Source organism: Lethenteron reissneri, chromosome 10 (genome assembly GCF_015708825.2).
Source record: "Lethenteron reissneri isolate LAM-NWPU_2019-01 chromosome 10, ASM1570882v1, whole genome shotgun sequence".
Classification (NCBI taxonomy): Eukaryota; Metazoa; Chordata; class Hyperoartia; order Petromyzontiformes; family Petromyzontidae; genus Lethenteron; species Lethenteron reissneri.
This window is the reverse complement of record NC_083788.1, coordinates 6,934,497-6,961,219: the sequence shown is the minus strand read 5'-3', so window position 1 is coordinate 6,961,219 and position 26,723 is coordinate 6,934,497. Positions and strand designations below refer to the sequence as shown.

Below are 26,723 nucleotides of genomic sequence, written 5' to 3'. Positions count from 1 at the left end.
CGTCACTGCTGGTGACTCGTCCACCCTTGGTAGTTGTACTGCACTTCTTATTTTCTATGACGGGAGAAGCTTCCAATGGGACGTCTAGTTTGGCGATCCACTCGGTGGCTTCCTGACTTGCTAAGTCGATAAATGAAGCACAGATCTGAGTGGGTAGGTTAATGCTATACGTTCCACGCTCTGGGACTTGGAGGTCACATCACCCATCTTCCCCTTGTGAAGCAGGTGGCCGCATCCCCCTTGTCCTGTGCGAATTTAGTTGAGTGCTGTCCCCACTGTCTTGAAGGGAGGTCAGTGGTGAGGTGTTGGTTCTTTATGTTGCATGCGTCCCATGATTTCGTCCGTCTGTACTGCACTCGGGTCTGATAAATTGAAACCAAAGCAGTTTAACACGCAGCCGCTATATCTGCCACTTTCAGGCAAATTCTACTCATAGTATCGTCCAGTCTCCCATGACCGGGATGGGAGTTGGATTTAATTACCAACATAATTCAGGAAACCTGCGCAACAAGCAGTCCCATAAAAACAGCTGTGCGCGGCAATGGATATTCGCTTCCAGATGCAAACGCAGGCAGCGCGTGTGCATTTCGGTGTTCTTACTCGAATGCGGAGTCCTGAAGCACGAGCTTAGATTTGGCCATTTGATTTGTGGCCTCACCAAAATTAATATTACCGCCATATTTACTATTTATGGCGCAGCTCCTGCCACAGACGTCGTAATTCTCTCTGTGGATGTCCTGTTGCCTTGCGGCTGCCAATATCAACAGCAATTGATATGTTTTTCTCACTGCTCCTCAAATCCTGAACTTGCGCGTACATCTCAGTGTGTGTGTGCTAGGGTGCACAGTGTGTCATGTGTATGTCTATTTCCGAGCATGTCTGGCGCGGTGGGTTAAGCGCCCAGCTCGCAATCGGGTTACGAGTTCAAATCCCGGTCGAGCGCATCGATCGCCCTGTGGTTGCTAAAACACATGTACCATTTTGTGAGAAGCCAACCAGAGCTGCTGTTTGTACGGATAGTCCTGCTCTCTCCACAGGAATGTGGAAATCCTAATTGCTGGCTGTTTGTGGCAATTGTGTGTTGGGGCAGTGGTGCTGTGGTTAGTTTTGCTGTTCCCTGAAAATTGCCTGAAATGGACATCAGCCCCTCCCGTAGGTTGACTCAACATAAAATGAGCACCCGGTGCATACATAAACATGAGCAGTGGAGAGATGAAAGCGGTGTGCTGGCGTTAATATATGCTCGCCAACAGCACCTGCCCTAATAGTCTTATGCAGGCTACACGGAAGGTCTTTGTTTTGCAATGTCCAGTGGGCAAGCAAGCACGTGCGGGAATGCCTGTCCGCACATCCCTCCATAGCCTCGCCCCTCTGCGCCGTCAAAAGACGTTGGGGAAGCGAGCGAGAGGCGTTTTTCCTCTTCCCATGGTCGCATCCACCCATGCCACATTTGATTTGGCTCTGGCCATCGCCCCCCTACCCCCTCAACATCTCCTACCCCGTCGCTTCCTCTACCAAAGCCTCCTCTCCCACTACCATCCACCAACCCTTTCCTCCATCCGCTCTTCTCTAAGCTCACAACCACCCGCCCTTCCTCCACACGCCCATACCCCCCCCCCCCCCATCAATCCTCCCCCCTCCCGCCCCTGTCTTTTTCTTTCTTCACGTCACGCCAATGCCTCTCGCCAAACCAAACGGCGTGGTTGCCAAGCCAAACGTCGGGCCGGCGATTGAGACGCACGTCGGCAGGTCGGCGAGGCCGCGTGGCCCGAGCCGTGTCCCGTGAACAACGATGATCGGTTCTCCGCCATCGTGGGGCACAGGCGGCGGCGCGGGTGGCGCGGACGGCCGCTCGCGGCGCCGTGGTTTTGTTTGTGGCAGCGAGGAGCGGATTACGGCGTCGGTGACGACAGTCGGGGCGGGGCGGGGGGGCTGGGATTGAGAATAAAAAAAGCAAAAGCCCCGTGACGGCCGTGAGAGCCGCTGCTGCAGCCATAGCTGGTTTATTTTTGTTGATTGCAGAGAGATTAAAAGTGAGACGTTTTGGCTGTCGGCTGAATTGTCAGCGTAGCTGGTTTGCGACGGTGCCAGCCTTGTTGCGATTTGCAAGCGCGCAAGTTCAAATCTCACTCTGGGTTCAATTTACTGACCGACATTGTGATCGTTGCCTCTTGTACATGTACAGCCCTTTTGTTCGTCCACTGCTGGATGAGGCTCCCCCCCCCCCCTTCCCCACCTGCATCTCTCATGCTGTGTGGGTTGTGGGGGTTATTTTTTATCATACTTCACGCCGGTCAATGCGGGTTGCTGAAGGCGACGGAGCGTAAATGAGGCCAAGTACAAGTACATTTCAAAAATGGAAATCAGCATGGGTGCAAGGGGGAATATAGTTTGTTGGAATGCAAGACCGTGAGGGATGATAATGGCTTGGGGGGGAGGCCTTCATTCAGGTGCGGGATATATCATGGCTGATGATCGTCATAATCATTGTGTTGCAGCCCCAATAGGCTTGTGTAGCGAGTCTACCGGGCGCCGTTAACGGCGAGCGGCAATGCCTACAAACCGTGGGGCGTCCGTTGAAAACAAATTGAATTGGCATGGCGTAGAGGCTTGTTAAGCAAGCGCACATCCTCTGCGGCTGTGGGGGACGTGAGCAGCTTTATGTCTGTGTGTCTAAGCTGTGAACACGATTGATTGGTTAATGAAACCGCGCCCCCCCCCCCCGACCACCCCCGCCTTTGTCACCTCTCCAGGTGCACTCACAGTCAGGGATGCAGGTTCAATTCCCAGTCGGGGGTCGACTGCGGTAGTAACATTGAGTGGTGCCTTCATGTGAAGTAAAATGTTATCGTCCTGGTTCTTGCCATGGGAATGTGAAATGTTGGCTGCTTAGCTCGGAGCCGATCCGTTCCTTATTTTGAGCATGGATCACAAGATTCACATGATTGAAAACCAGAGGGAGAGTCCGTTGAGACCGAGACTGTTTTAACAAGGGAAACCTGCTTTACAAAGGAAATATAACGCGCACACATTTTTTCCCATCCTCTTTCTGCTTCTTGCACTGCTCGACTTTGGAATTCCCTCCCAATCTTCTCCGTTTCCCCAGTTTCCATAACCTCCACTCAATTTCAAGAAACGTAACAAACCGTATCTGTTTCACTTTCAGTAGCTACTATTAGTCGCTGTCCGATTGGCGTTTTGTGCCTTTGGGCCTGTGCTCAGCCACCGTGATTTCAAAAAACTAAAAAAACTAAAAAGAGAGGATTTCCAATGAGAGATGAGTACCACCCAGGCTCTCAAACAATTCGTTGGCACTTTCTCTGCGAATCCCCAAGTCCCCTGTGCTTCGTGCTGCTGATGAGATTACTTTCTGTAGCTTAAATTACAGCAGCAAGTGCACTTTCTTTCCGCAGTACATTCACCATTGTCATATTCAGCTCCACGGGCCATTTCTGCTTTCCAGCGAGGTGTGGATTAGTATGTGGGTCATCGTGGTTCGCATTTTCCCTGCGCAGCCTCGGCTGCCCCGAGACACAGCTAGTAACCGAGCGCTGTCTTCATTGGGCGGGGTTGAGGAGCTCATGCATCCCATGTCTCATTTAATAGAGAGACCACTGCACTCAACGTGCTCTTCTGGGGGGTGGGGGGCCAGCCAGGCGTGTGGAGTGGAGAGGAAAGCACCAAGGCCCAGCCCTTTCCCGTGCCATTGATGTTGTGCTACTTTCATTGTGTGCGCGTGGGTGTTGGCATCGCATTTACAAAGTGGTGCCGTGGCCCTGGGAAACCCTGGTACCTTGAACCCTGGTACCGTTAGTTCCTGGCCATGCGTGTACTCAAGTGCTCTGGTAGTGTAGCTACAAACTTTTTTATTTTATTTTACTAGGAAAGGCCCGCTGAGCTTTATAGCTCTTTTTGAGAAGTGACCTGCTACAAATGATAGCTCAGCAAAGTGACTTATCACGTGGAAAATTATAGCAGCCAAACACTCTAAAAGCAGATTTCTAAATGTGGAGGTAAAAACCGGAGGACCCGGAGAAAAATCCACACGACCCCACATGTTACAGGCGTTCGGGTTGGGATCAAACCCACAATCTCCTGTATATCAGGAGAGGCAGTTGCATATCTCCACCATGGAGTGCCTCTCACCACCGCGAATGACTCCAGACTCACAACCAGCAATCGAACTCATGTTTTTAGAAGTGCCGGCTCATTTCGAGGTGGTCAGTAGATGGCGGTACGTAAGTTTATGTTTGAGTCTGTCTGTGCAAAGCTCTGAGGGTTACCTCCTCATCCATGTTGGTTTTTTCCGGGCGCTGTTGGCTTTTGCCCACATGAAGCCAAACGCTCATTGATAGAATTGTCCAAACTTCTTAATGAATGTAGCAGGACTCTTCCTGAACAAGAGGTGTATGACTCAATGAAGCTCACCTGAATAAATGGCGTAATTAATATTATGGTTGAAGTGGTAGCACAGTGGTTAGCTAACTGTGCTCAAAACATGGAGACCTGAGTTTGATTCCTGGCCGCATCTAACATCTGTGGTGAGTTATATATAAAACTAGTCCTTCACCAACCCACACTGACCAGACAACATCCCCCATGACCAACGCGGCGAACTCCAGGGTTGGATTTTAGACACCCACACATGGATTGAACTCAGGACCTCACAAGTGCTGGCTGATTACTCTAACATGAACATCAAACCTTGGAGAAACACCTAGTCCCAGGGCTTGAATCCAGTGCTTCAAAGCTATTGTGTTTATTGCTCTTACTTTGAATTCATCCTCCTAAGAGACACCTACACCCTGGGATTGAACCCAGGCACTCCGAGGCGCGCTGGCTGCCATGCCCTGACGTGAGCATCACCCCCCTTAGGGAGGCTGCTGTCCCCTTGCCTGCCAGCGTGTTTGTTTGTCCGAGTGACCGTGCGGCTTCATTTTGCACCGAAAAAGAAAGAAAAACCTTCGCGCCACAACGCTAGCTTTGTCCACACATCGTGAAAAATGTCACGGGCCCAAGACATTGCAGGGATGAGCGAGTGAGCGAGCGGGGTGGGCGAGCGGATGGGGGAGCGAGCGAATGGGGGAGCGAGCGAGCGGGCGGGGGAGTGGGCGGATGGGGGAGCGAGTGGGTGAGCAGGTGAACTTTCGGCTTGGTTTTGTGTTTACGGCAGTGATGCATTGCTTTGGGTCGCAAATGCCACCCTGCTTGCACGGCCGTACTGGCCCAACACCATGGAGCATAGATGTACAAGTATGACAAATGGATTTTTCTGTACTGCCCTTTGCTGCCCACCAAATAGTGCCGCAAACGCTGTGACAGCCTGTTTGTGCATGATAGTTCATACATGGTGCCACCCGGTATCAACGCTGCTCAGCGACTGAAATCGGATGGGATCGGGCTCTTTCCGAGTGATTTGGTTCCTGGCCATGTATTTGTCATTTGAGCTACAGTACTGACACCCACACGGCGAGTGGGATTGCCTCCTCTTGCGGGCGATGACATTGCAGCATCTATAAAAAAAAATAACAACCGACCTTTCAGCAGCATAACACAGAGGGACTCCTGTTTGATTCAATCAATGGTGCGTCAGTTGAAGCAAAGGGCAGGTTTCTTGGGTTCAGCACAGTTAGTCAATCGCCAGTTCAACTGGGGTGGGATAAAGTGTGGGTACTCGATCTTCTTCCAAGGCACCTGGTGAGCGTGGATAGAATAGGCCAAATAACCTCGAGGGGTAGTCTAGGGCTCTCTTGGAGGCCTTTCTGCCAACAGTGGCATGAGCAAGCAATTGTCGGGCTGCACCTTTACCTCCACATGTAGAGAAACATGCTTTTAGATTATTTTGCTGCTATAAATGTCCACATGATAAGCCACTTCGTTGAGCTGTCATTCGTGGCCAGGTTGCTTTTGAACACGAGGCTAATAGTTGAGTGAGCTTTACCAGGTGATATAAACATAGTTTAGTTTTATTTGTATATTTTTTTAAAGTGATTTGTTTACATTTCCTATACTTTGCTGCACTCCTGTTGTGTGTTGGTGTTGTTTGTCGTTGTAATGTTCTGACCCGCCCCTACTGGACATCTGTGAAAAGTAGCTTTGTAGTTCATCGGATTCCTCCAGTATAAATAAGTATTCTGATTCTGATCTTTTTGTGGTGAGCTAGGAACTGGGGGCTCCCCCCCCTAGATATGGCAACGGTATTCCAAGTTTGGCCCGACTTGTGCCAGGCAGCTCCCTGGGCACGCGGCTCCTCTGGGCGTTTGGCTCCTGGTTTCTAAAGTGTGAGGTCGAGCAAGCGGCTAATTACTCTAAGATGTAACCCCGTAATTTGTCATCAAGTTTCTTCATTTCTATTCAAAGTCGTGTCCAAGGAAAATATTTTGCCACTACATTTGCATTTTGTAGCCGTGAGCATGAAGGCTCCTCTTTGTTTCCCGGCATCGCGTAATGTTGTTTTAGTGTGCTGTACCTTGAATGATTAATTTAGAAACATTGCGGCCCTCAAGTGGGCTCGGGATGTTGAATAAGCGTACATTTTTTCAACGTGTCTTTAATTGCCTTCAGGTTACATGTGATTTTAATCGGGAATTTATAAAGATAATAAACTCATGTTTTGATGCAATACAGACCAGTGGACCAATCATGCGTCTCATGTTGTCCTGTGTCTCATGCCCTCCATTGTTTGGTGATTTCTCTCTCATACCCTCCTGTGTCTCATAAATTGGTACCTTGTACCTCCAGGTTGAGTAGGCAGCAAAGTGAACTCCTTGATAACTAGAGCTCTCAGAGGCAATGTGTGGTGATGGTGAGGCTCAAGTAGTGGGCTCCCACAACACCGGTTCTCCTGGGAGGCTGCTTGGGCTGCACCGTGGAGAAAGCGATGGAAGCCACTGCCAGCGCATTCCAGTTTCTCAATCCACCCTCCACGCGTTGACACCTTAGGCTGGAAAACCCACGGCGAACTTTGTTACATCTGAAACCCGGACCAACGAACCGCCACTCTTCTCATGTCCTTCCATGTGTCGGGTGCCCCTGTGTTTCCTGCTGCCCATGCGCTTGTTGTACCCCATGTGCGACGGTAGCCCTTGCTACAACTGCACCTAGCAGGAGTGTGCCCTGCTGTGCGGTTGAACCGCCCGTACGTGTGTGACAGTATATCTCTCTCTCTCTCTCCCGCGGTCTCTTCCGCCCCCCCCCCCCCCTCCGGCGCCTCGTGCCGCAGAGCCTGGTGCTGGCAGAGGACACACCGGGCCACGACAGCGCAAAGTACGTGCTGTGCTTCGAGGTGCGCGGCGAGGCCCTGCCGGAAGAGCCGCCCGTGCAGCCCTACAGACTCCCCTTCATGTTCTACAACGGTACGACCACAGCCGTAGCCAGGCAACCTGGTTACCCGGAGCAATGTGCCATCCTCACCCTACCCCACACAAACTGCTGCGGCGCCGGCACTGCCCCAACGTACCTTGGAGCCGGAGCCACCACCATGCCCCTGCCGCTGATTGCTTCGTTTCCGACGATTTGGTCACACATTTAGTCGAGCGGTACGCCCACGGCAGCCTCCTGCCCATCCCACTCTTGCTCTGGCGATGGGTTATGACAGCCACCGCAGCAGCAAGCCCCAAAGACACCATTGCTGATGAGGCCAAAAAGGTCAAAGCCTGTCCAGAGTTTGTTTAAACAAAGGCTGCCGGGTGATTTTGGTCTGCAAAAGCAAGAGCAATTCGACCGGCTCGTAATTTATTTAGAATAAAAACCTCTTGCACTTGGCACGCGAGAGTGTAGGCCAAAATCTGCTCATGAGACCAGACCGGAAGAAGCCAGTCCAGAGTGTGTGTCCTGTGGAATCGAATGCTGCACGTTGCCACCATCACATTCCTCCCCCGACGTTTTTGCAGATGGCAAGAAGCAGCAGGAAATGGCGGCGCTGTCGAAGCAACGGGATCAGCTGTCGAGCATTGTGGGGAAAATGCGGAGCATGCTGGAAATTAAGGAGAAGCTCGTGAAGGAGCTCAAAGGTGACATGAGCACTTGTCCAGACAAGCACACATGTTCAGACACGGACAAAGACAAACACGCATTTACGGATGGACACGCATGCACAGACATGTACAAACACACACGCTTACATGTGGACACTCACACATACACAAACAATATGGAGCCTTTCAGAGACTGTTGAGGCAAGTGCTGTTCGTGCGCACCGATGCAGGCCAACACGGTATGTATGTATGTCGAGATTCTTTTGTACCGTACGTAGCAACCGTCCTAATCGGAGATGCAGTACACGAGAGCCCAGGACCGATTCAGATAATGGTCACTAGCTTTGGCTGTGACCGGGCATCAAACTCGGGTTGCTGGCTTCATAGTGCAGTGCGCTAACCGGTACACTACCGCTCCCCATCCACACACACACACACGCACGCGTGTGCTCGCACATGTACCCACGCCGACACGCGCAACAATGCTTTTGGAAACCGAGGTGCGGAGATGGGATGTGAAGCATGGAGACCGCACAGCGATGGTAAACAGAGTAAGGGAGACCAGGAGCCTAGATAGAGCGATGCGAAGTGAAGGCAGCCGGAGGTCGTGAGATGTGGCAACGTTACGCCGCGCGTATGGGCGGAGTGTTTACGTATGCCGCTGTTGTGATCCCGCTGCAGTGGGGCAGAGAGAAGCCGCCACCAAGGAGCAGAAGCTGCGCGCGGATCTCCGCAAGCAGAAAGTCCCCGACATGCAGCTCAACACGGTGAGACCCACCAGCCGCGGCACTCGGTCATACTGCCCAATACACAGGCTGGTCCGCTCAGCCTAAACACCCTGCCCCAGACATGCTCCGTTGTCTGTGCAACCAAAACAACAGCAGCAGGCAGAGCTGACCGGCAGTGTTCGGCTTGCGTGTGGGCGTGCATAACAGCGAGCCACTTGCGCTCCTGTGTCTCGTGTGCCACTGTGCTTCATACCCTCATCTGGTGCCCTCCACGTGTGTTGCGTGTGACTCATTGTCGTCGGAAGTGACGTTTAGAGTGGACTTTGAACCACAGCAGCTTGCGCTCATAACCAGCGGTTTAGAGTTCCTTGCCCGCGCACTCAGCTGTGTCTGCGTGGCGGAGTCCACGTGCCCCCCCCCACCCTCCCCCCCTGTGCGTGCAGGTGGAGGTGGTAGATGAGCTGATCGGATCGCTGAAGGAGCGACACGAGCTTCTCGTGCAGCAGCCACGCCGCACGTGCACCCTGCCGCCATACCCGCGCGTCGACCAGGAAATCCTGGGCAAGGTGCCTTTTCTGCACAAACGATGCCTGCCCGCTTAATTTAGTGCTTGCCCGGATTCCAGGAACTCGCCCGTGGACTTGCTCGCTCGCTCGCTCGTTCGCCCACGGTATCGCTGCCCCTCTAACCATCTTTGATCCAACCTTTTATCAACAGTTCGCTCAACCTCCACCGTCTAGTTCACTCGCTCCCCAATCGTCCACCCGACCAGCACTGAACCATTACTCAACTCACCCACCGCCATTTACCTCACTCGCCCCACTTTCCACGTGCTCACCCACTCTCCGACTCTACCAATACTCAATAATCACCACCACCCCCACGAGTTTTACTCGCATAACGACCAACCATCAAACTCGCCCATTCACCCACAACCCACAAACTCAACCACCCTTTCAAAACTCGCCCATCTCCCATAAACTCATCCACTTGTTCATCCTTCCCCAACTGACCTCGCCCACCTTGCCTCACCTGCGGTGACTGGATTTCGGGTTTTGCAGCCACGGCCAACTTCCGCAGCCTGCGGTGCCCAGCAACCTGTCATTGGCCTTCCCCAAGGTCAACTCAGCCTTAAATGAGCACCTTATTCCGTGCGTATAAAATATTTTCCGGGCGTGGTGCTGACCACCCACCCACTCTCGTCTGCTGTGCCGGCCTTCGTAGGCACTACTCGCTAACAGCACTAGCCCACAACAGTTTGTTAAAGGCTACCCGGGGGGGGGGGGGCCTTTGTCTTTGCATGTGCGTGCCCCGCAGCTGGGCCACTTGGCACTGATCGAGGACGAGGAGGTGGCGAGGGTTTTGTCGTGGCACATGAGCGGCGACATGGACTGCCTGCTCACCCTCACGACGGAGGCCGCCCAGCGGATCTACGTCGAGACCAACGGGCAGCAACAGCTGCTGCCCCTGAGCTCCATCTTCAGGAGAAACCTGTCTGCCTGGAACAAGTGAGGCTTATTATTTTGGTCCTCGCAAGAGGGGGGACACCCTCGCTGCCTGTTGTGGCACCAAAAACCTTTGCAAGCAAAGCTCTGGAATACACTGGTGATTCAGTTGCGTTGGCCGCACCCCCCCTCCACCGCTAATCACCGGGCATTTGTGTACATCTGTGGTGCAGTTAAAGTCATCGGTTCAAATCTATTTTGTTGAGCAAGGTAAGAACTAAAGAGGCCAGGATGAGTGTCATTTGCGAGAGTGACTCCGGGGCATCAGACTGCAAGGAGGGGGGGCGATGATTGCTACCTGTATAATCCCAATTGAGTGATTTGTGGGTGTTCTTCGAATTTGGGCAAATCTGGAAGCTGACGCTGGCACACAGTGGCCTACTCATGAAAATTATGTCAGGGGATCTTTTAGCGTCCACTGCGACGCAGGCTGCGGGTAGTATCTTCACGGTTAATTGATTCAATCTCTCGGAGCGTCAGTGATAACCAGGGCGGCCGTTGGATTCGAACCGTGAACCTCTGCAACAAGTGGGGCGAAACATACCACTGCTAGACCGTGTCACTGTCCCGGGCGGAGCTGCATTGAGAAGCTTGGATAAATCCGTGGTGGAGGTGCAAGTGGTAGGATAGTCGATCGAAAGCGATTTGAAGCATTGTCTCTTTTTTCCCCAGTTGTATTCATCCGTTGGGAGATTTTTGTGCAGAGCAGTGCATCGCCCCGTTTGCCCGCAGAAGCAGACGTGGCAGAACTTTTCTTGAAATCCTTTCAAGTAACTTTTAAAAAATATATAATTTGCGCACTAGGGGTGGGAGGGTGCACTTTTCCCCCACTCCCTGCTACAGAAGAATGTTTGTTGCATGGCAGCTTGAATTGCAGGAAACTTTCCAAGGTTTTTTTTTAAGTGGTATTCTGCCGAAGGCTGTGTACACCAAGCCAAATGAGCAATTGAGGTGAACGTGTAAATTATTCTTCGTAAGTTTGTCCACTTTATTTCCTACGTTGGACATGTTACTGACAATTGCACATTGGTTAAAGCTTCAGCTTTTAAATGATCTAACTTACATAAAAGGCACACACTGCTGGCGCTATAGTTAGCGCTTTGTCACTTGTTCACGAAGACACCCTACATTATGGTGAGCATGGCTGTTGAATAGCACGTGATTATGGTGACGCCTCTTTAACCATGTGGCATCATGGGAAATACCCACAAATGCATTGCAAGCCACAACAGAGCACGTGTGTGCACAGGAGCTCAATTTCTCAGGACTGGACTTAAACATCTCTGGTTATGCACTGTGATGACCATATACTGGTATCGCATTAATCAAAGATCGTCAGCATTATACAGACCCAGCCATACAGCCATAACACTACTTTGGGCCGTTACAGAAAACTGAGCTCCCTTACAATCTGTGGGGCCTCTATAAAAGTGGGATGGGCACAGCCTTGAGACTTGTTCAGCAAGTTAACATCATCTCCAGATGATGAAAATCCCCGTCAACTGGAAAAGTTGTTCCGCCGGCCAAGACGAATGCTTTTAGATGTTCAGCAGCGGTGGCCTGGTGGCTCACGGGACTAATACCAGTGCCCATGTCAGAGCACTGAGCCAGTTTGATTACTGAAATCCCCGAAACAGTGAACACTGAGCCAGCACCACTGAGATCCGAGATACAGAGAGAGTACCGAGCTAGCAGTGCTGAGATGCTTGGTTCAATTCCAAGTTTCCTTTCTTTAAGTTTGGCCTCCTGAGATTGAGCCATGAATTTCATGATGTCAGCTCGGCTACCACCAAATGCACAGCGCATTGCATGAAATAGGTTTTTCACTTGAATTCGAGCAGAGCCAGTCGCGACAGGTTTTCGTGTACGGCCCCCCGACTATGCGATGAGCGACACGTGGCAAGCTACCCTTTTCACAGCCGGAGGATTACCGTGCCGTGGTTATGGTTAACAAACCGGTTATGCCATTAGTTCCCGTGCCATCGTTTCTGGGGTCAGTCCCCACTGACGTCAATGCGAGGTCCTGCCGGAATAGGCAGTTCCTCACTTCATATCTTGATTATAGTAATCAACGTAATAATTAACAGCCCCTTTGTCATCCGGCTGACTGATGAAGGCCTTCCCGCGTCATTTCAGCCGCAGGGGTTTGTTTGACCATACTTCACCGCGCTGGTTAGTGCGGGTTTGGCGATAGGGTGGGGCAAGGGCAAGAACCGGTTCAGACTTCGCTAGCCACTTCTGTTAGCTGTGGCCAGGAATCAAATTCTGTTCGCAAGGTTCCACACTAAGCGCTGCGCTAACCGCCGGACCAGTGGCCCATCACTGCAGCACATTATGAAGCTGAAATTACAGCAGCAAGTCCTGCAGTACGTTCACCATTGTCATCTTTGTCATCAGTCGTTATCTATTTACTGCTGGATGAAGGGCTTCCCAAGTCATCGCCATCCCCCGTGGTCTGGTGATGCATTGACGCATCCAGCTGCTGCCGTGACTGATGTTTCAGCGGCAGGGGACCTTCTTCACGTTCATCCGCTGTGTTTCTATTTATTTGTTTATTTACCAAGTAAGGCCCACTGAGCTATATAGCGCTTTCTCAGAAGCGACCTGGCCACAAATGAAAGCTCAACGACGTGGCTTATCGTGTGGAAATTTACGTCGGCCAAAATACTTTCTAAATGTGGAGAAAAGTCCACGCGACCTCAGGGGGGGGGGGGATAAAGACACGCAAACTCCAAATATTACAGGCGTGAGGGTCGGGATCGAAACCATGACTTCCTGTATACCAGGCGAGGCAGTTAACATCTCGCCACCGTGGTTGCCTGCTCGGCGACGAGTGTGGAACGAGCGTGGAACGAGCGTGGAACGAGCGAGCAATTTTATGCTAAAACTGCACTCTTCGATGAGCTCATAGTGGGCCCTGCGTCCGTTCCGCGCGGCGCGCGCAAACCGCCACATGTGCTCGCCACCTGCTTCTCAGGCTCCGTCCTGCGCAACACGAATAAATACAAGAATTATCTTTTGGCACTGGAACTAACGATTAACCCGTAGTTTTCCCAACAACATGATCGGGCGAGAACCGTTCGACACCAGAAATATGGCTCCAAGTTGTTGCCGTTTGAATTCGTCCCGAGGATGTTTTTTCAGCGTGACCTCTAACCATCACGTAGCTAACAGCTCGTATCACTCGATGATGCCCAAACTTTCCCTATAAATGCATCCAATCTCAGACGTATCTCAGAAGCTAAGCAGAACTGAGTGGGTTAGTGCTTGGGTGGCTGGGAGATGAGGACATTGAATGTCACCTCCTCGCGTGCATGGTGGAGAAACTCCACTTACTCTAGAATCTTCCCACAAGCCAAAATTAGTCAAACATCCCAATGCAGGAAAGCAACGAGGTTCTGTGAGACTTTACTGGATAATTGGATATTTTATTATTATTATACATTCCAACCCCAGTTTCCTTTTGGGGAGATCGGCAACATCATTGAGGCGGGTTCATCTGAAATTGGGGGCTAAATGGGCCCTGGTGTAGGGTTGTGTGAACACCAGAATGGTCTGACTACTGAAGACAAAGGAGTCTCAAGTAGAGACTATAAAGTATATATAAACAAATATTATCAGGTAAGACCCACTGAGCTATAGAGTTATTTTTTAGAAGCGACCTGGCCATAACTGATTGCTCAACGAAGTGCCTTATCATATGATAATTGATAGCCAAATACTGTAAACGCATGTTTCTAAATGTGGAGGGGAAAAACTGGAGGACCCGGAGAAGAATCGACGCGACCACGGGGAGAACACGCGAACTCCAAATGTACAGGCATCGGGGTCGGGATCGAACCCACAACCTCCCGTATACCAGGCGAGGAAGTTAACATTTCGCCACCATGGAAAGACAATGACACTCTCAGCACGGTAGTGGTATTCTTGAGTCTTCTGGCTCAGGCTTTCCTGGGTACACAATCGGCAGCGTTTAATACATGCGCATTGCTGTCAAGTAAGGGGCAGCTGGGCGTAATGCAAGTCGTGAGCAGTGTGGTGTCGCTCGCTCGCAGTCTAAAATGAGGGCACTGCATCGTGCCCGTTATTTCCATGTTTGGGCGGTACGTTCCCTGCTACTCATTGCCAGTTTGTGCGCCCCTGCCCCATGATCACTTACAAGAAAATATATTTTCCAGCAAAAAAACGTCGCCGCTGCCAAATCTGAATCCGTCACGCTTATTTGGCCGCTCGGCGAGTCACGGTCCATCGCTGCTGAAGCAGCGCGATGTGCGGTGGAAGCAGGCCGCTTTCAGAGCCAATGCCGGCACTGCCAAGGCACGTGGGTTGAAACTTTACGAGCTCCCCACCCAAGATGTAACTGGGATATTTCGCGCGCGCCGCCGACTCTCATGGTTTGTGTTTTCCTTATAATCCCTTCGGCCTATTGGGCCATTGGTGCATGACTGTTTCCTACTCTCCATCACAGGCACCTGCTTGCGGTGGTCTCTCCTCTTCTCTCTGTCCGTCGCTGTGTCTTTCAACCAAGACGGCTTCCATCCCGCGCTATGCTACGTCTTTTTCCTGCGGTACCTTCCAGTGTTACCGTCCTCTGCAACCGGTCACCATTCACACTTGTCACACGTCCGAAATATTGCAGTTTTCTGATTAGAGCTGGCTTGGTGGCCAAAACTGATGACTGTGGTAGCCATTGGAGGGGACATGACCGAGAGGATAATCAGTAGATATAGAGCAATTCAATTTGCTCTGCTGGTGCGAGTAAGATTGTGGAATGGCAAGATCATAGGGTATACAATTATTAAACTCCTAAGCTTTTTAATTTACCAGGTAAGGCCCACTGAGCTCTGTATAGCTCTTTTTCAGAAGCGACCTGGCCACAAGTAATAGGTCAACGAAGTGGCTTGTGGAAAACTATAGCAGACAAATACTCCAAAACGCACGTTTACCTGTATCTATTCTTGTCAGGACTTCCTTGCTTGTTGCATGTTCTTGCTCAGAAAGAATTCTCGAAAAAGGCTTTCATTAAAAAAAAATCTTCTCTATTTTCATCTTGATAATTAGTTTTTTTACCCTTTTATCTGGCAACAAAACTGACACCTTTTTTTTACAAGGAATCATGTTTGCATTGACCACAATACCTGCGGTCGGGGTTGCAAACAAAAAACACAACTCTGATAATGTGCACTGTCCTTGAAGTTGATTGGTCCACACCCGAGACAGCTTTCCTTAGAGCCTAGTCTCACATGGGTTGGACCAGATGACGCTATTTACGTAGGTTTTTTTTGTTGGCCGTACAGCTCTCCAATACATTTTCGGGATGTACTTCGTGTTGTTTGGCGCAAAATCTGACGTTTCGCTCCCATTGGCGAGAGCTTCTTCAGAAACTGTTCCATGCTCAACAGGAACAGTTCCATTCCCCCTCCCATTCGCCCGTCATTGACAGGAATATTCACTCCCAGTTTAGTCAGCAACCTAGGAAGAAAGTGCACTTATGTGCGGAGTTTATTACATTTAAAATATTGTTTTAAATGTTGCAATGAAAGGCTGGGAGGGGGTTGGGAGGGGGGTGGACGAACCATCCCGGGGCCACTAACACCCACGTGAACGCTGAAGCACAAACATGTGACTTTGGCGGCGGCAGCAGTGGCAGCGATAAAAAAAATAAAAATAAAAGAATGAAATAGGAGATAAAAATAAAAGCCTATTTATCTTGCGCGTCGCCTTCAGCTGTTTGCTGAACCGTTTTTATAGGTGGAGGCAGCGAGCGCGGCCCTGCCTGGGTGGTCTGCAGCGACAGTTGCGATGTTTAAAGCGACATTTCTCTCCAGCGAGAGTTAAAATTCTTCGCGTTGGAGGGAGCCTGTCATCGTTGCTGTGCGCAGGCCCAAAACACCAACTGGATGGCGAAACGAATAGCACTGTTGCTAAATTCCTCTTGATATACAAATTATTTTGTCAAGGTGCTCTTCCCCCTCCAACCCAGCTTAAATATACGCTCCAAGCCTGGTGGTGTTTCATTCAGACGCCGTCTTCCCGACAGACCTGGTCTTCACCTGAGGACGGCTGCTTGCGTTGTGGCCGAAACGTCGTGGGAATTATTTTATTATGTTTTATTTGATTTATTTTATTATTTCCCTTCTACGTGACTTTACCGAAAGAACCAAGAAGATGAATCCCTGCAGTCACGAAAGCTTTGAATCGAAATTTAAGGTGTTAATAGTTAAGAGCATAACACGTTTCTTGAATTGAATGAGGTTGTTATTATTAAGAGCTTGAGGGAGAATATTATGATGGGAGGGAATTTCTAAATATATTGTGGTGGTTGAACACTGCATGGATGGAACAGACTAGTCTGGGAATTCTTAACCTTGCTGCAGGAATCCATGAGGGAAGTTGCAAGGTTATTACCATGGTGTACATACCATGGTGTACACACTCAGAGACACTAGGAGTAGGAGGCACTCTATTATCAGCCTTCACAGGTGACAAGAGGTAACTACAACTCCCAGTCAGGACAGCTGGCAGACTGCCTGCGAGAAGGTGAAGACGAAGACTGGCGACGAAGACTCCAGCAGCACGACGAGGGGATCCCACTCCAAGCAACAGCCCCGAGCCTTCGCTCGGGGTCCCCTTTTATCCTCCCAGCGTGGCCTCGCTCCACCCCAGCCACGCCCCCCTTCTCGAACCTACAAGCGGGTTCCCAGGCTCACCTCACGTGCCCCCTCTATCACCTTTCCCCTACATCCCTCTCTCTGGCTTATCACGTGACCTGCTGACAGGCAGGGCTGGTGCAACTGCAGATTCCCCCTTCTCTGCCAGCAACCAGGGCTATGCTACGTAGTGACCCATTCCATGTTACTACACATTTATGTATGTCGAACATCTTTCGCGCCATACGTAGCCAACCGTCCTCATCGGAGGTCCAGGGGAAGGAGCCCATACTAAACACAAAAGCAGTTCTCAAGAAATTAGTTTTCAATCTAGATTGTAAAGTACATAGCTCCAGTAGCTTCCTAATATTGGAAGGAAGAGTGTTCCAGACGGCCGCAGAAGCGCATCTGAAAGCGCGCGATGCGGTGACCGTCTTTGTTCGATGGCTAGCCAAAAGTCGCTGCGAGGATGACCGGAGTTCGCGTGATGGTTTATGCTCCTAGACGAGATCAGCAAGGTATCGTGGTTCATTTGTAGCAAACACTTTGTGTATAATGAGTACGACCTCATAATTTATTCATCCGACAACCAGAAGCCAATGCAGCTCAGCGAGCGCTGGACGGACATGTTCGTAGCAAACGAAGAGTGATAACCAGGCGACTGACTGCCAGTGAGCAAGTGACTGGAGTGAATTGGTGAGTGGTGGATCATGAATCACCCTGACTGCTTTATGTTTAGTTACACCATCTGCCAGTGAGCTCGGAAATGGGTGCTCCACCCCAGATGCAACAGCAGGATTTCAACTTAGGCCGAATTTGTGCTGAGTTAGTCGATTTGTAGACACGCCATATCTCTGTAAGCACAGCAAAACTGGCCACTGCATGGATGGACATGTGCGAAAAATCTTGAGCCAGTAAATATTTTTTGAATAACACGCTGGACATTGCAGAAAATATATGTGACCACTGTTAAGCAGTTTAATTGCGCATATGCGATGGAAGAGTTGCAATGGGCTCTCTTGTTGTTAAATTAAAGTGGTTCCGTTTAAACTGATTAAAATATTTTTGTTCAAGTTTGTAGCAAAAGTAACGATGCGTGCGTCCACGTCCTCTGCGTGCGCACGTACATTGTTTTGTGAGCCAGGCCCACTCTTTCCATCGGCCAACCAATGATTAGTACTGATGCATTGTGGGGAACTCCATTGGCATGATGAAGAGGAAGGCATCTGGGTGAATGTGGCCGGGCGTGTAACGTGTACACGTGTGGGGGTGTGTGTGTGTTTTCACAGGCACATGTGTGTTCGCACGCTCGCATGCGTGGGGAGCGGGAGTGTGTAGTGGCTAGCTCAATGTGCTAAGAACCCGGCAACCCGAGTTCTATTCGCGCTCACTGCCAACATTAGCGACGAATATCTGAACCGGTCCTGGGCCTCCCCTAGGTCGACTTAGTCTCAAATGAGTACACGGTGCGATGTGCCACTGGAGACAAAGGCGGCCGGACGTGACGTGGTGATGGTCACCCCACCCCTCTTGTGCCACAGGTGCTCGCTAACAACACTTGCCCCAACAGTCTGTAAAAGCTATACAGGGGATCTTTGTCTTTTTGTGTGCTTGCGTACAGGCCGCTACCACACATGATCAATGGCCGTCCGTGGTTCAATGTGGAGGGGAATCCTGTGTACGCGCGCCACCTGCTCATCTTCCCAAAGCACCAGCAGCAATGCCAGATCGGTACGCAACGCGTGCCACTATGGCACCGCACCTGCACCAGTCCCACTACGCAACAGGGCACAAAGCACACCGCCAGTACACACCACGCCTGCACCAGCACACACCAGGCTGTGCCCGCACCGCACCAGCATCCACCGTACAGCCACACCAGTACACCCTCTGACTACGCCACTCATACTAGCGCACCTGCACCGGCACACCATCATGCACCCAGACAAGTGCACGCCTGCACTGCATCAGCACGTACCACACCGCAGCAGTGCACACCGCACCGGTGTGCACTACAGAGAAAGGGGGAGAAGGAGAGGAGAAGACAGAAAAATTAGAGGAAAGAGGATTGCGTGTAGAGATCGCGTAATGGTGGAGGGGGGGGGGAGAGACTTCTTCAGTAGCGGCGCTAGGCTGACTCGTGCCGAGCGTGTGTACCGGGGCTCGTGGCAAGCGCTGGCGGTCACCTACGCGAGACGCTAACCAAGGCTCTCGGCTTGGCTTCTGAGAACTGGCGCGGTGGGGAGCGCGTCCAGGGGCGGTTTTGGTGCAGGTTTTGTGGAACAGATTAAAATCGTGGCGTTCGCAGAGCTCCCATCAATTTAAAAAGGAGGTGATGAATGTGTGCTGGGGTTTTTTTTTTTTTTGCAAACGTATTTAATTCATGTGTAAGGACTGAGTTCGACATTTATATAAGTGGAATCTTGGCACCGATGGAAACATTCTTTTCCAGCTGTTGATATATGTATATATATGAACGAAAAAAATTGAAATATTCTAAACATGTTTCTACTCCCAAGATGGTCTTAAATTTTCTCCTTTTGGGATCTGCTCGGTCTAATTACGCAATATGCTCATGGCGTATTCATAAATACGCATTCGTTTACAATTTAGTGAATTGGCTCGAAGGAAAAGGTGCCACAATTTTTTTCGTAAGAATTTTTCCACCCTTATATATGAGCGTCTTGCGTAACAGCCGTGCGTTATTTAGATGTAGGTGCCCTTTTTAGCCTGGGAGAGGCCCGCTGATGGGGGCTTTTTACTGCATCAAGGGAGACAAAGGAACAAATATAAATGTAGAATACAGGTTTCCCTCGCTTTATGCGGCAGATGGGACGCACAAAGCGAAACCGCACGAGACCGCTGCGAAACTGACCGCATAGCCACATATGATTGCATTCAAACTGCGTAGAGCAAATTTTGGATGGAATAGGTTAGCTGCGTTTCTGCAAAATCGCTCAAACCGAAACCGCGCAAAGTGAGGCAAATCTGTAGTCGCAATTGTAACAATTATATTTGCGTTACGTCATTCATGCCAAAAAACACACGTGAACCATTTCAAGCTGTGCGAATGACTCGCCTCCAAGTAGCACGGTTGGCGACGTACAGTGCGAAAGAAGTTCAACACACATATATGTAATAATTCAAGCGTCCAATGGGAATGAGCTTCAGGAGAGCTGTAAGAAGAACTTGCTCAAGGAGAAGGTAGCAAATTAATGTTCAAGGTTAATGGGAGCCAACCAAAGGCTCGTACGACAAGTTTTGCTAAACAGCTGACAGGTACCTGTCAGGGGACACACACCTGGAAAACATGGCGGAGTTCATGTGCACCTGGTGCAGTTGGTGAAGGTGGAACGGGATCTAAATTATTTGACGAATAGGTGGACGAGGGAAGGTCGGTCTACTCCAGGAAGACGCTATAGACTATGGACACGTTTGCTACGTGCGACGGGTAGATTGACAATCTGGGCAACCTTTGCAAACGGTGACGTTCGTTCTCCAGGGATTATCCAGGTGATATATTTTTTAATACATCTAAAAATTTGAAAACCAAATCATAATTATTTAAAGCAACATACCAAAGTGTCAGCAGAGGAACATATTTAATCGGGGTTTGTTTACGGCCATGACAGGTGGGAGAGAAACATGGGCATTGACAGGATTTGGGGGCAAAAAATCTTGAAGTGCTCAAAGAAGCGTTGCAAGTCGCACACTTGGAATTACACTTGACGGTCCGTGGGGCCAGAGCAGATATTTCGCCGGTCGGTACCACCGGAGGTGGCATCGCTTTAGCGGTTCCAGTTCATTCATGTGGCCAGTAAATGGTGAATTTTGTGAGAACCATTTTAAAAGATTGGGGTTATCAAATAATTCACTTATCGGCTGTATAAATACATGAGCAAGACTAAAGTTTTGCTTACCTTAGGTGGTACCGACTTCTGCTCTAGCCCATGGGCTGTTAGAGAGAGGGATGCGTCACCTAAGCGGTCCATAGAATCCAGGCTGCTCCTTTTGTGTGTCCCCTGCAGTGTTCTCACAGCTGCTGGGGGATGCCATCATCCTGGACTCTCTGGACACGGCCAACCGCTACAGGCAGGAGGTGAGCACCGTGAGGGACCCACGTGTGGCCTAGCTGTGGCGCTGGGTGGCCTAGGTGTGGCGCTGGGTGCCCTAGGTGTGGCGCTGGGTGGCCTAGCTGTGGCGCTGGGTGGCCTAGGTGTGGCGCTGGGTGCCCTAGGTGTGGCGCTGGGTGGTCTAGGTGTGGCGCTGGGTGGCCTAGGTGTGGCGCTGGGTGGCCTAGGTGTGGAGCTGGGTGTCCTAGCTGTGGCATGGGGTGGCCTTAAATGGTGGCGCTTGGTGTCAAGTCATAGGTGTTCCAGTAGTACTGGTGACTGGTAGTATGTTGGTTGCACTGGCTGAATGGCCTAGCGATGGGTAGTGTCGTCGTAGTTGGTCTACGAATTGCTAGTGCAGAGTGGTCCAGTGATTGAGACAAGTGTGAGGGCCAGGTGGTCTCGTGTTAAGATGGTCTAGTGATGGGTAGTCTTATCAGCAGTCCTGGGTTGTGTAATGATCACTCGTTGAGTGGTAACAATGGGCGGTGTAACACTTGTTGCTCTAGAGCTGGCTGGTCTAGTCGTCGCACTGGGAAGTATATAACCTGGTGGTCTACAGCGCCGGATGATCTGTAGTCGCCGCACCGCATCTCTCCTCAGGTCGTCAAGTCGATGTTCTGCCCGACGCTGCTGACGCGCAATGGGGAGCGAATCCGCAGCAACGGCAAGTTTGGCGGTCAGCAGAACCACGCGCCTTTGCTCGCCAAGCTCCGCGGTGCTGTCTTCGGAGCGCCCCTCCCCGCCGAGTGCCAGGAGCTCAGCAGCCAGATCGGTACGGCTCCACCGCCGTCTCGTGGGTTAACGTCGTGGTGTGGGTTTAGGAAACACTCGAGCCACTTGCCCGGTGAATACAACCACTGCTGTCCCCCGACACTCCAGCACAAGCGGGCACTGGCAGCAGCTGTGGTCGCCATTCTGAGCAAATTTGTGCAGGTGTATTTATCACCTGGGTAATAAACACAGAGGCTACATTTGTGTGGGTTGCGTGTGCATGTGTGCGTAGTGTAGCGGTTGGCGTGCAGCGATACAAACCCGGCGACCCGAGTTCAATTCCTCTTCTCACGACCAACACCAGTGACAATTATCTGAACCAGTCTTGGGCCTCCCCTTGGCCAACTCGGCCTCAAATTAGTACCTGGCAGACAAGGGCGGCCGGGCATGGTGCTGGCCACCCCGCCCCTTCGTGTGCCGTGCCGCCCTTCATAGGTGTGTCCGTTAACAGAACTTGCTCCAACGGTTTGTTAAGGTTGTGCAGCAGAGGTCGCAACCGGGTACCCGATACCCGTACCCTACCCGATACCCGGCCGGGTACGGGTCCGGGTACCCGTTTGCGACCCTGGTGCGGCCGGGTACGGGTAGGCCGTGAGTCACTGGTGAGTAGCCGTTTCTCACTCATTTCGGGTAGGGTACGGGTACGGGTAGAGTACGAGTACCCGTACCCAGCCGGGTACGGGTACCCATTTGCGACCCTGGTGCGGCCGGGTACGGGTAAGGAATCAAAACCCGTTTGCGACCTCTGCTGTACAGGCGATGTATGTCTTTGTGTTGTGTGCGTGCGTCGCGAAGGCTACCTGCAGGAGCTACGCTCGGCCATCGAGCAGCATAACGATGTGCAGCGAGAGCTGCGCTCGCATGTGGACGAGATGCGGTCGCCGCAGATGAAGCAGCAGCAGGCGGAGCTGCGTGACTCGGAGCAGAAACTCCGCTCGCTCGAGTATAAAATTGGTGAGGTCGCTTGCCCCCATTGCCACGAGCCGTGACCCCCACACCATCATCCTGATCCTCGCATCCCTCCGATGACTCCATAACTAGTCCCATATCCTCTCCCAGATTGTTCTCTTCCCGGAAATGGAATTCTCCGTTCAATGTCTTTGGACCTGTGATGTGTGTGCGAGTCGCCGTCTTGTTCACCCGTCGGTTGTGTTCCTCTGCCCGTCGCTCTCTTTACACCCTTTGGCTTCTCTTTCCTTCCCCTCTGTACTTTGCTTGTGGTTCACCCTGACCTCGTTATATTTTCATCCATCTTTGGAGCGCTCTGCCTTCGCATTTCAACACTTAATAAATGTAAATGCTTATCTTGAATTCACACACGCGTTTCACTGCACGCATTGCGAGCGTAAGAATCAATTTCAAGCAATTAAATTTTTACATGTCCCCCCCCCCCCCCTCACTGCCTTAGGGATGACCCCACAACGGCCTGGACTAAAAGCCGGCATGCCCGTGACCCTTGACCACCGGGGCTCATACATATCCACTGGTGGTAATGGCTTGGACTTGGCGACTCCCTCGACCCCTCTGACCCACAGACGTGGCCGACGGGAACCCGCCCGGCGCAGTGGGAGGTGAGCGGCGTGAAAACCCACAGGCAACAACCAGGCTCACCAGGCCTACTTGGGTCTTCTGCCCAACGTCAGGTCTAAGGATTAAACTCCCTCCATCCTATCCGATCTTGAGCTTTCTTCGGTCAAGCAGCATCTGTCTTTTTCTGCCTTTCGGGTTTTCTTTTCAAGAATACTTCCTTTCAAAGAACTTCCTTCATCGAGCTTTTACCTCACCCCCCCCGGGTAACGCAGAGGGCATCAAGCACATGAATCAGGAGGCGGCCGGGTGGCTCGGAAATCAGAGTGCTGAGCTGGCAGCGTTGAGCTGGAAGTATCCTGGTGTTTGAGTCCAGCTTTGAATCACCAGTGATTTTACCAGGTTCTAAAGCGGAGCCATTTATGGCCTGGTCACCAATGATAAATTTGGTTATGTGCTTAATCTGGGGTTAATTCCTGGTCTTAAAATGTAAATATCAACACTTTTCTGACATTTGAATTGACGAACATTTGTAATGTTTGTGTTGTAGCCATTCAGCCGGCTTCTGCTAAAGGAATAACCATGTTGAATATCTCACTCCTGCCATGTCCATCTCGTCTCCTCGTCCCCCCTGCCCCAGTGACAATGGAACAAGCAGCAGCCCCGATACCCCCATCAGGAGCAAGCGCCGCAAGCTGTGACGGCCTTCGCCAGTCGAAAATTTCGTCTGGGACATTTAAGAACATTGTGGTGGCATTGTGGGTAATGCAACACCCATGCCGCCCCCACAGCAAGAAAGGGGGCGGCAGAAGCTGGAAGGCGCTGGTATAACCAACTCTTCACCCCCCCCCCCCCCCCCATCTGATTTAAAGGGGTCACTCATGTTGGCCTATGGCCCACAGACGAGGCTGCATTGGGACACACTGGGATGAGCGCGGCTACGTGCCCCAACCAAGCATTACCGGAGTGCGTTTAAATTTGTGAAGAATGTGCCGCGTAGGTTCGAAAAACGAAAGCTTGGATGTTGCTTGCTGTTCCTGACCCTGTTGGTTTGTCCCGACGATCATCGATCCTGCCTGTGCACGCCTGTCGTTGCGAAAGTGCGAAGACAGGAATTCACCTTTATTGGGAAGATTTGTCGCCGTTTTGGAGGTAAGCTCGTGCCAGGCGTGGTTGGGCCCCTGAGCACTTCAAAAGGTGGTCACGCAGAGAAATGCGTGTGCATTAGATTCTGAATCTGACTGGCCTAATGAAGCGGGCCTTGTAGCGAGCAGTACAGGTGAGTAGGTCACTGACCTACCTGTATCAATCTTCGATTATTTTCTGGTATGCACATGATCGTTTCTGGTTGCGCTTTCACCACACACACTCTGAGAATTTGGCGAACGTGCGGTCATAGTTCTCTCCTGAAAGGACTCTAGTTCTTGTTGTGTTTTTTAAACGAAGGAGCGCGCCACCGCAAGTGGGGACGGTCACATATTATCTATCGTCAGTCAGGCCGGTCGATGGAGTCTGATTTTGAAACTAGAAACGGTGAGAGATTTGGAAACGAAACAGGATTCATGATTTTTAATTCTTCTAAGAACGAATGGATGGATATGAGGAAAACTGGGAGTAAATAAGCCTTGCTGAACAAATGTTAATCTTCAGTCAAGGTCAGTGTTTACAGTTTTAGGTGTCCTATTTAATTTATCATAGCTATAGTTTCACGTTGCTTGTCCGTGTAGCACGGTTGGCTACGTACGTGGGAAAGAAATTCAACATACACATGTACGTTGCTATCGCTGTTGATACCAGCTTTGTATTAGATTTGACGTTACGTCCGTGCTGTCGCTCGCGGGGAAATTATCCCACAGCTCTGTGTGTACTGAGCTGTTCTGCATTGCCTACACATGCAAAGGCAGCAGCTTCTTTTCCAACCACATTGTCCAACTTTTCCCAGTCTCTTCTGTAAGTAATGAATATATCTCAATTACAAAACCGTTCGTGAAAAAGGAAAAATGAATCCTTCCATCAAAATGCTAAGATTTACAACTTTGGGCGTTACTCTGCGTCACTCGCGTGCATCGTCCATTGACGGACGTCATTTGGTTCGGGGTGGTCACGTGACAGGCTGAAATGCGGAACTGTGTATTAGTTTGGGTCACTGTGATTGATTAAAGTTGGTGACCATCATCTCTTCATTGGCATACTGCATCTGTTGTTTCCCAAGCACACCCTCCTGGTGGAATTCGACACGTGGCAACAGTTACTTTGATACATGCCCAATAGTGGACATTAATTGGGGAAACCGATCAAGAAACTGCAAAATCAATTTTGCTGGCCACTCTTGTGACATGGAAAGCTATGACGAAGCTGCTCGTGGTTAAATGGTCGGCACACTTGACTTGTAATCCAGGGGTTGCCGGTTCGATCATCCCAATGCGGCTGTTATTTAAAAGATTGAGTGGTTTGTTTTTTAAATCCCCCCCCCCCTCCCGCCCCCATCGTGTCTGTCAACCCATCCCTACGAATGGGTGGGGTGAAATGTGGGTGCTCTCACCTCCTCCGCGAACGAACGTCTCCAGGGTGGGATAGTCAAATGCCTCCTGGAGGAGTTCCCTAGAAGCTCCCTGTAATGGAGGCCCTTCAAACATCTAGGAATGCGGTCAATTGAGTGCAATCGGCAGCACAAACGCGGAGCAAGTCGTTATTAACGTGCACCTTGAATGTCACTGTGCAGTTTGCATCTACCGTTCCAAATTAGAGGAAAAAAAGTTCTGACAAAGGTAAAAAAAATGTAAACTTTAAATATGTTGAATTATATTGTGTACAGGTCATTTATATTGCTGTATGTATAATACCATTTAAGAGGAAGGCTTCAAAACTAATGATAGTATTGTAGGCCACTGCAGATGGCAATTGTGAAACATTGTACATTTATTTTACTGAACGTTTGTTACTTGCCTAAAAACGCATATTTGCCATAGGCCCATTTTGCAAACAACTAAATAAACAGGTGTTTTTACTTTTAAAAAAAGGTATTTTTCTTGTTCTTTTATGCTTTGTGTATTGTTGCAAAAGAAAACTGATCGTGGAAACGGAAATGGTGAAAATGTTGCGCTGCAGCGAGTGTCCTCCCGGCTCTCTACACGTGCTGATCTGAGGACGTGAGATTGACTCCTGTCCCTATGGCAAACGTTCGCGGCGTGTTATTGCGGAATTGGGACTGGCTCACACACCCCCTTCCCTCCACGTACCTACCCATCCTTCACCAACCCACAACCGAACAGCACTGGTAAAGTATGGTCAAACAACCCTTGTGACAAGATGTGCTGTGGGGGAGGCCTTCACCAGTTGATTGACGAAGCTGTAAATTATTACAAATTTTATTGTTGGCTTGGCAAAGACTATGAAACTCATTACTGTTGCAAAACAACTGAAACTAAAGTTGGTTGTTTTTTCCCCATCG

At 50.6% G+C, this 26,723-nt stretch overlaps 1 protein-coding gene across 1 annotated transcript in view; it reads left to right on the top strand.

Annotated features, from left to right (window-relative positions):
* SMCHD1 (structural maintenance of chromosomes flexible hinge domain containing 1) overlaps positions 1-26,283 on the top strand; it is a 96,092-nt gene extending 69,809 nt beyond the window's left edge. Inside the window, 11 exon segments of the mRNA XM_061549354.1 lie at positions 7,223-7,355; positions 7,893-8,012; positions 8,658-8,743; positions 9,148-9,270; positions 10,022-10,212; positions 18,481-18,590; positions 20,888-20,958; positions 21,575-21,746; positions 22,541-22,699; positions 23,154-23,316; positions 23,913-26,283. Of these exon segments, the coding sequence (XP_061405338.1) occupies positions 7,223-7,355; positions 7,893-8,012; positions 8,658-8,743; positions 9,148-9,270; positions 10,022-10,212; positions 18,481-18,590; positions 20,888-20,958; positions 21,575-21,746; positions 22,541-22,699; positions 23,154-23,316; positions 23,913-23,973 (1,389 nt within the window). The 3' untranslated portion in view covers positions 23,974-26,283.
* Positions 26,284-26,723: the final 440 nt, after the last annotated feature.